Raw genomic sequence first — 9784 nt, 5'->3', positions numbered from 1 at the left:
CTCTCTCTCTCTCTCTCTCTCTCTCTCTCTCTCTCTCTCTCTCTCTCACACACACACACACACGGGGAAGATCACAGGGCATCCGGTTAACTGTAATGAAAGGACGTAAAAATGGATGCCTGCAATACTCTCTCTCTCTCTCTTTCTCACACTCACACAAACACACACACACACACACACACACACACATATGGTGATGTAGAAGATGCAAAGAGAGAAAGACTTGACTTGTAATGTCGCCAACAACATGTTTAAATTACCACTTTTTACAAGCTAATATCAGAGGGGAGCAATTACTACAAATAAATCATTTTAATAATTTCTCAGTTTCCTGAAGGGTCCCTTAACATCAACAAGAGAATGTTTTTTAATTAAACCCCTAAATCACAAATCTGGAACAGACTCTCATTTAAAGTTACACATTCTGTGCTGGAGTTACATTGATATGAAAAGCTGGAATGACTGTAAATGAGAGTCACATGTAATGGAGAACAACAATGAAGATATGTCTGAATAGACTCAGCGTCATTCTGTTATTCGGCCTGCATATCATCAATACATCGGCTCTTATTCACAGCAAACATCAACGTGTTCTCCTGCTCAGGCTGATGTGAGCTAGCCCAATAGATTCTAGCTTTAAGTTGTAAACATGTTGAAATGCTGCGTGTACCCTGGCGTGATGACAGTCATCTGAACATTGGATACAATCACCCGGAAAGGCAAAGTGAGTTCCGTTTAACCGGGTATATTGGCTACAGATCGATGTCTTAAATTGGCAGTTTTTACCATGAAGTTTGGCCTACAGACACATCTCTCCACACAAGCGACGAAAAGCGGCCAGAAAACAACTGTGTTGACGCAAATGCCCAAAACAACAGGCGAGCAGCTGCAGCCGCTCAGCAGCATCTTCTCTGCAGCCACCATGCGGCTTCCCTTCGGGGACAAACGCTCATTTTCCAGAGAGGAAGCACGGGTGTAAAAAAGCAGATATCATTCAAACCTACCGCCTGCAGCTTGTGCCGAACGGCCGCCTTCCCGAGCGGCGGCAGCGGGTCGCCCTTCTTCTGCAGCCCCCTCCGCGGGTGGTGCTCGTCGGCGGCTTTGTTGAGCCCCCCAGCGGCGGCTCGGTCCTCTCTCTTCTCCCGGCTCCTGGCGCCTCCGTCCCCGCTGGCAGAGTCCAGGCTGCTGAAGTTCCACACGATGAGAGTCTGGACCAGCAGGACGGCCAGAGCGGCGATCAGCAGCGCGGACTTGGAGCGCCTGCGGGCGCACGGGTTACCGGTCATCTTGTTCTCCTCCTTCCTCCTCCTCCTCCTCTGGCTCAAGCTGAGAGCCCCATCCGCTAAACGCCGACAGCGGGGTGTGAATGCTCCCCGACGCGGCCTGAGAGGGGCTACTGGCAGGCACAGAGGAGGCGGGAGGAGGGAGGAGGGAATTTGGCAAAGGCTTGAAATGAGGAGAGAGAGGTTTGGAGGTTTATAAAACAGCAGAGCGGAACCAGAGGCCCTCATGTGGCCGTTCAACAGCTCCACAGTTTAGTGAAAGCGTTTATTCCGTCATTTAGAGCAAATGACGTCGCTGCAGTCTGTGAACCAGTGAAGGAGAGAAGCATCAGCTACATCCCATAAACAGCATACAAATAATGATAATAATAACATTAATAATAATAAATATAATAACAATAAATATAAATATAATACAAATAACTATATTAATAATAACTATAATAATAATGACAATAATGATAATAACAACAAGAACAACAATAATAACTATAATGATGATAATAATGATAATAACAACAATAATAATAATAGCAATAATAATAATAATGTGATTTGTAGAGAATCTCTCTAACATACAGCTTTACATAAAGTCATAGAATAAAACTAATATAAATATAATTTTAAAATGTGCAAATGTAATATAAAATAGCCATCATTTTTTTTTTGTGGAAACATAATATCAAATAAATGTGATTAATTGATAAATGATTGATAAAATACTTGAGTCCAGTCTTGACTCATCTACGCAGTTCACTCAACAGTGTACAATGAAATGAGTTATGAGAATGATTTAATATGATAAACTGTCTTTCCACCCTTCTTCCTCACGCACACATTATGTATGCATGTACAACCAAAGCCTCTCTCACACACACACACATGCAGTACGCTCCAGCCGTTCTCTTGCTCTGCTCCATCACTGCTCGCCTTCTAATAATCTTTCCACCAGATTAGTCTGATTTCATGCATATTGCAGACAAGTGCCAGATATCTAATTGAATGAACATCTAAAAATAGATATGATTTCTTCCCCCCTCCCCATTTTCTGACATCATCAAACCAAAAAAATTACAAATCTGTGAACAAAATCCTCTTTATGAATAAAGTGATTTCATGTATGAAATTAGTTAGTCTTTAAAAAAAATTAGTTTAATGATTATAACTTATAAATGATGCAGTAAGTGTGTTATTATGATTTTAGCTTTTCATTTGCAAATCTAATTTTAAAAGCCTCAAAGCAGACAAATCCTGGTGCACCTCCCGTGATCATTGGCGTTCCCCTGAAGGGGGCCCAGGCCCCAGATTGGGAACCACTGCACCAGGCCAATGTATCAAACAATGGTTCGTTTGATATCTTACAAAACTTTGCTTCTCATTGTTCCTGTTTTCCTATGAAAGTCAGCAAAATGTGTCAATTTCTGCTCGTTACATACATACAGTCTTTTCAAAATAAACGTCTGTCTTCAAAGTAAACTTAGGTTTAGGCTGAAAACTACTAAGTTAGGTTTACACAACAAAAGTACTTAGTTCGGTTCAGACAACAAAACTACTTAGTTAGGTTTAGACAAAACTTCTTAGTTAGGTTTAGACAAAACTTATTAGATAGGTTTAGACAAAACTTCTTAGTTAGGTTTAGACAAAACTTCTTAGATAGGTTTAGACAAAACCTCTTAGTTAGGTTTAGACAAAACTTCTTAGATAGGTTTAGACAAAACGTATTAGTTAGGTTTAGACAAAAGGTATTAGTTAGGTTTAGACAAAACGTATTAGTTAGGTTGAGACAACAAAACGTATTAGTTAGGTTGAGACAACAAAACTACTTAGTTAGGTTGAGACAACAACACTACTTAGTTAGGTTGAGACAACACATCTTCTTAGTTAGGTTGAGACAACAAAATGTCTTAGTTAGGTTGAGACAACAAAACTTCTTAGTTAGGTTGAGACAACAAAACTTCTTAGTTTGGTTGAAACAACAATACTACTTAGTTAGGTTGAGACAACACAACTTCTTAGTTTGGTTGAAACAACAACACTACTTAGTTAGGTTGAGACAACACAACTTCTTAGTTAGGTTGAGACAACAAAACATCTTAGTTAGGTTGAGACAACAAAACTACTTAGTTTGGTTTAGACAACAACACTACTTAGTTAGGTTGAGACAACACAACTACTTAGTTTGGTTTAGACAACAACACTACTTAGTTAGGTTGAGATTTCAGCATGATGAATACATCAATGTTGACTTCTCGTTTTACTTGGGGAACAGCGCTGTAGACTGTACATAAGAGGTGTATGTTTTTCACCGTGACGTCACTCAGTGGTTTGTGGATGTTTTGAAGCCTTGAGTTTAGGGTTTTGACCATCTTGGATTACGGTCGTCGCCATCTTGGCTTTCTGCAAACAGTGAACAAGAAGTGACCATATTTGGACTGAGGAGGAGTGACATAGAGACACCATGTACGTCAGAGACCTGTCAATCACTGTGTAGCCCTGCCCTGCTTTATGGTCTATTTGACTCTAAATGGACCATAATGTACTAAATGAACATCATGCTGTATTGAAGAAGACTTGAAACTAGAGATTGAGACCAAAAACTCATGTTTACAATGTTTACTGAGGTAATAAATCAAGAGAGAAGTAGAGTCATTTTCTCATAGTCTTCTATACAACTAGAGGAGTCGCCCCCTGGTGGACACTGGAGAGAATGCAGCATTGGCTTCACTTTTCAGAAACGGAGGTTGCCGCCTGAACAGCGCTCTCCCAGCTGGATGATCACTGTTTGTTGTCCACTCACGCTCAGCCAGTGTGGCTTTTGCAGTCTTTATACTATTTTCGTAGGTACAGCTACAAATGCTGGATGAGACCAGCGTGCTTCAGGAGACTGAGCCTCCATGTCTGAATTGTGACCTTGTGTTTTTGCCTCTTTGAGTGGCAGCAGACATTTACGAGGCGGATATTTCAAAAGGTAAATGTAACATATCATATTTACACAGAAACTCATATTTAACAAGAACCATTTATTTTCCAGGTTTCAATGACAACGTGACAAGATGCAAATGTCATTTACTTTTTATCCAAATATATAAAAATACATTTGAACATACAAAATAAATTGGTAACATGTCGTAGAGCTCACTGGTAGCCCGACGCATCATATCCTCCATAAGATTGGACTGGACGTGGATTGATGGTTTTAAGGATCTTGATTCGATCTGTATCCCAGACACAATCCTCCTCCAAACCGCTCCTCACCATTCCACAGTTGTGGGGCACCCAGGCGGTGTCAAACACCGGGCCGTATCTGGAGTCATGCCAGGTCTTCTGACGTGGGTGGCCTTGATATTTGATGGCGATCACTTCGCCCACATTGACCTGAACCTTAATGACGATCTTGTCAGACTGAGGATGACGTTTAGGATAGGCGCTAGCTTTCTGCAGGTCTCTGCTGAGGTAGACGCCGCGGCCGAGCATCCCGTCTTCAGACTGGCTAAAACCATGGGCCAGGATGGATTGAGCATTTCTGCTGGTGGTGCCGTGGTACATGACGTACTTTCTATTATTAACTGGCGCAGAGAGGCCCAATGGGAATACCCCATAGGGCAGCTCAAAGTCATCTTCAGCCCACTCGTACTGCATGTTGGTGTCAGGATCTCTGTAGGAAAGAGAATTATTATACTTCAGACGGATTCCATAAGAAAAAACTAAACAGCACTGCAAAGGTGTGCAGCCTAGCTGCGTAACCGATACCCCCACCCAGTGTGAGTGAAGCAATGGAAGACGGCTTGTTCAGTGACCTCTGACCTAGGTAACGAACGCACCCCCGAAAATATACACGTGAGACCATCTTAGCCTGCTCAAGGGAGCAAAAGCCAGGATAACTTAATAACACTAGCCACCGCCGTATCACTTATTTCAGGCGAAAAAGTCGGCCTTATCAACGGATGTAGGTGTGTGGGCAACAGGTGTAGGAGGACTGGAAGTACTCCAGGATGGACCCGCTCTAAAGGGCCACCGCTGGAGGAGGAACCCCATGTGGTTATGAAGGGCAGCTTGTTCCCTTCAGAATGATGTTTGACTTTTCATCAAGCACCACCATCAGATCAACATGTTAATGTGTGTTATACTTTGGTTTATGACCAAATACCTGCATTACTAATGAGTTGTGTTTACTGATAATTAGCTAATGTTAGCATGCTAACATGCTAAATTAGAATGTTCATTTTATTAGTCCCACAGTGGGGAAATTCACAGATCACAGCAGCAAAGTAGACAACAAGATACAGAGTAAAAAAAAACAAGAGCAGCAAGTATTATAAATAAGTAAATAAGTAATAAACAGTAAGAATATTAACTAAGTCAAAAAGTACAAAAAGTAAAAAATCCACAGTAATTAAGTATAACTAAAGAATTAAAATACTAAAATATGATATATACGGCAGGTATGAGTCCTAAAACCAGTGGCGGCTGGTGGAAAATGTTCTAGGTAGGGCCATCCTATCAATTTCAGCAAACATCCCAGTATGATTTAATGCAAAAAAATTAAAGTATCAAACACGCATTACTACTTTGCAGTTAAATATTTAACATTTATTCCAACATGAAAAAAAGCAGTAAATAACACTTATATAATATAATATAACATGTTTATGTATTGAGATGCCCCTATGGACCTTGTTATAGGAGGTAAAGATCAGGAGAAGTAAACATGAAGTGTAATTATGAATACTGATGTTAAATTAAGCTATGATGAGTTTTCACTGTTAATTTAACATCTCAGCTAAATGTTGATGCCTCCATGACCACGTTAAGCAGACGAGACTGAGGACAACTATGTAGAAGAAAAGATGTTCACTTTGCCTAATATGTAGCTTGACAGAGTTCTCCATGTGTGCCCTGGTGTTCTCATGTTTCCTTACCTCCTCATCCCTCACTCCCTACCCTGGTGTTCTCATGTTTCCTTACCTCCTCATCCCTCACTCCCTAACTGTCCGTGCTGGATCTGTCCCCGTTGTTTTAAAAAGCTAAATAAGTTATTAGCATGACGTCATCCAGCTAGCCTAACCTGTCTGGTGTACAGTTAGTACAGAAGCTTCATGTACTGCTTCCCTTCCCCGCTAGTCTGCTGTCTGATTGTGAGGTCAGGCTGATCTGGGATCAGCTCTTTGGCCTGAAGGTTCTCCTCAAAGTTCTCCTCTCAAACGGGTCTTGGAGGAGTAGTGCTCGCGCTGGCGCTGGCGCTCGCCTGTAGAGACTTCTCCTGACGAGAACGCACAGCTAGGGGGGCCAAATCGTTTTGGCACCACACTGAATCTATTTGAGGGCGCTGATTGGCTAAATTGTATGTCACTCATTTATATCTTTAATCAGCAATTGGCTAAACTGCTTCATAGACCCGCCTCTTTTGGGACAAAACGATTTAGCCCCCCTAGCTGCGCGTTCTGAGACGTGTCATGCACACAGGCGGAGAGGGCAAGCAGGAAAAGCATATATTTTGCGCAGATATCATATTTTACACATATTACTGGGTACATTCCATAGTTCAAAAACACAAATATTGACAATTTGTATAATTTATGATTATTATAATTATTATTATTTTTTTTTGTGTGGCTCAAGGTGGGGCCAGGCCCCATGGCCCTCTATTGACCAGCCGCCACTGCCTAAAACACACGGAAATGAGTCAACATTTTTGCCCTTCCTGTTCCCTCGTCTCACAGTCAATGTGTTTTCTGAATGTGGTTTTGGTTAGACTTTTGAAATAAGGTCTGTGGTTAACACAAGCTGAAGAGATTTTAATATTTTCATCAGTTAGCATACAATCGTGTAGCGAACATGTTGTTACATGGGTGTAAACAGAGTGAGACACTTATTACACACTCTTTGACACTCTTGCCAGCAGCAGGGGTTTTCATGACAGAACCAGACCTGATTCAGTGTCAATGTAGACCCCTTAATGTCTGTTGGTCAACACATAACAATAGTGTGTTTCCTCACAGCCAGTAATTCAGATGAAAGAGGTCAAACTGTTGCTGAAACTCAATCCCTTTGCCATTTGGATTTTAATCCTGGCACAACTTTGTTTTCAGGACGACATTACTTAAAAAACAAAAATTAGCTGTAAAGCAACAAAACCACTTTGTTTTTAGGCAACAAAACCTTGTAAGAAAGAAAAAAAAGAAAACTGTCACGAACAGTTTGAAAAGATATAGTCAAACGTAGGCGTTGCTTTCATTAGGGGCCAAAAGCCGTGACAGTCAAATGAAGTGGAGACTTTAAACCGTGAAGTAAAGTCAAATCTATTTATACAAGTCAATACTAGAGAGCAGAGGCTTTATAATCTGTACACTATGCCCTCTATTGTGAGACAACTGGTTAGGAAAAACTCCCCAAAAACAGTGTACCTCCCACTTTAACTAATAGTTTAGTTTCTGAGAAAAACTCAGTGGGATTAAACACAGTTCAAAAGGAGCTTTTATCAGTCAGCGAGTTCACAGCTGAGTCACACACATTCACATTCCACCAAAGGTTTAAGAGCTCACTCTCCATCACACTAACTAACGGTATCTCCTCGATCATGCAGTGTTGATGATATTCACTGTAAAAATGCACTTTTTGGGTAAAACGAAAGACAAAGTGTGTGTTCACGTACCTCTCTCTCTCTATGTTCTGCCAAGAGTGCAGGATGTGAGTTCACTGTGCTTTTTATAGAAGCACCGACCGACAAGATGTGAGAGGAAATAGTTCATCTTACTCTTTCGCCTCTCATTTCTTCTCTGTTTTATGACTTTTGTGTGGGTGTGGTCAACCCAGTGGTGGTGTTTGGAGTTCTGTTAACATAAAATATTCTCATAGTTTTCTTCTGAAATGCAATGACATCAATTATTCAAGTGTTTATCTCCTGAATAAACAAAGTTCTGGTTAAAAACATGAAACTGAAATGATTATAAAAACAACAGCGGAGCCATTTCTTGCTTCAGACTGAAGTGAAACAGGAAACTATCATTATTATTTCAGTTAACTGTGAGGCGATTACAGAAAACTTCAGATGCTTTGGTGTTCTTTTTTCGGGCTTTTTACTTGTTTGATCATGGTAGTATTTAAATGATATTCATGATATCAAATGAAGATATATTTTTGGAAAAGCAACCTTAGTAGAGCATGACAAGGAGTGGGAAGACCTGAGGGGCAGTCAGTGAGAAGTTTTATCTGTAGATATGAGCGTGGAAGTTATGGGACTTTCCCAGTCGCCTCTTTTAGTCACAGATGTTTTTACTGCTGCAAGAAAGAAAAACTAAGTCATGATTTTGCCCAGATGCTCATGTGCAGTGATGAGCGCATAACAGTGGAGACAATTAATCAAAGACATCAGCATTTATTTTTGTGAAAAAACATATTTAATAAATCACATAAATTGATTCTAATAAGCAATAAATTCCAATCTTCAAATGTATCATATATATATATATATATATATATAGTGGATATATATAGTGGTGGAAGAAGTATTCAGATCCTTTACTGCAGTAAAAGTACAAGAATGTATTAATACCAAAAAACCTCTGAGATGTAGTACAATAGTTACCTCTGGGATGTATTAGTGCAATATTTACCTCTGGGATGTATTAGTACAATATTTACCTCTGAGATGTGTGGTGTAAATTAATCTTTTTAACCTCCCAGTGAGAAATAACCGTGATGAGAAAACTCTTAAATTGTCAAAACATATTTATTGAAATAGAGCTCTTTCCCCACAGATGGTTCGGAGGTCTAACAACAAAGAATAGTTTATATTACATGCGCATTATCTCGCCCCACCCCCCTTCGCAGATGTCCTCCTCTGTCCGTCTACGCATCCACCAAGGCCAAGGTCCCAGCCTTGGTATTGTCTTCATGGGAATAGAAAATACCTTTGATATGATAACATTTATTATTTGGGGTTGGATGAGTTTGGATGGCCTCGTCTGCATATATTCAGGGTTTAAGCGATGCAAGTTACACCTCAAAGAACAACATGATAAATTGCCACAACAAGATGTAGTAGAGTAAAAATTACAATAGTTACCTCTGAGCTGTAGTACAGTAAAAAGTACAATTTGTACCTCTGAGATGTAGTACAATAAAAAGTACAATTTGTACCTCTGAGGTGGAGTAAAAAGCAGAAAGTAGCAGAAAATGGAAATACTCAAGTAAAGTACAAGTACCATGACTTTGTACATGACTTGATTAAATGTATTTCGGTGCATTACATCGTGGTATCAATCACTCAGCAGTGTTGGTCCAACTGATGTGAGACACAATGAAATGAGATATAATAATGATTTAATACGAAACAAAACCCCTTTATATGATCTGAGGAGATGATGACCTCTCCATGTGTTCAGCCATGCAGATAACACACACACGCACACACTCACACTCACGCACACACACTCACACACACACACACACTCACACACACTCGCACACGCACACACACTCACACTCACACTCTCACACAC

At 40.3% G+C, this 9784-nt stretch overlaps 2 protein-coding genes across 2 annotated transcripts in view; both read right to left on the bottom strand.

Moving 5' to 3' along the window:
• LOC116391499 (xylosyltransferase 1-like) overlaps positions 1–1503 on the bottom strand; it is a 43232-nt gene extending 41729 nt beyond the window's left edge. The window contains exon 1 of the mRNA XM_031862149.1: positions 1005–1503. Within this exon, the coding sequence (XP_031718009.1) occupies positions 1005–1286 (282 nt within the window). The 5' untranslated portion in view covers positions 1287–1503. The remainder of the gene's footprint in view (positions 1–1004) is intronic.
• A 2785-nt stretch (positions 1504–4288) lies between these two features.
• Positions 4289–9784, bottom strand: part of LOC116391654 (uncharacterized) — a 9970-nt gene continuing 4474 nt past the window's right edge. The window contains exon 2 of the mRNA XM_031862443.1: positions 4289–4936. Coding sequence (XP_031718303.1) covers positions 4419–4936 — 518 coding nt within the window. The 3' untranslated portion in view covers positions 4289–4418. The remainder of the gene's footprint in view (positions 4937–9784) is intronic.

Source organism: Anarrhichthys ocellatus, unplaced genomic scaffold (genome assembly GCF_004355925.1).
Source record: "Anarrhichthys ocellatus isolate YVR2014 unplaced genomic scaffold, GSC_Weel_1.0 scaffold26, whole genome shotgun sequence".
Lineage (NCBI taxonomy): Eukaryota > Metazoa > Chordata > Actinopteri > Perciformes > Anarhichadidae > Anarrhichthys > Anarrhichthys ocellatus.
Note: the sequence above shows the minus strand (reverse complement) of the source record. Positions and strands in the feature narration are given on the sequence as shown.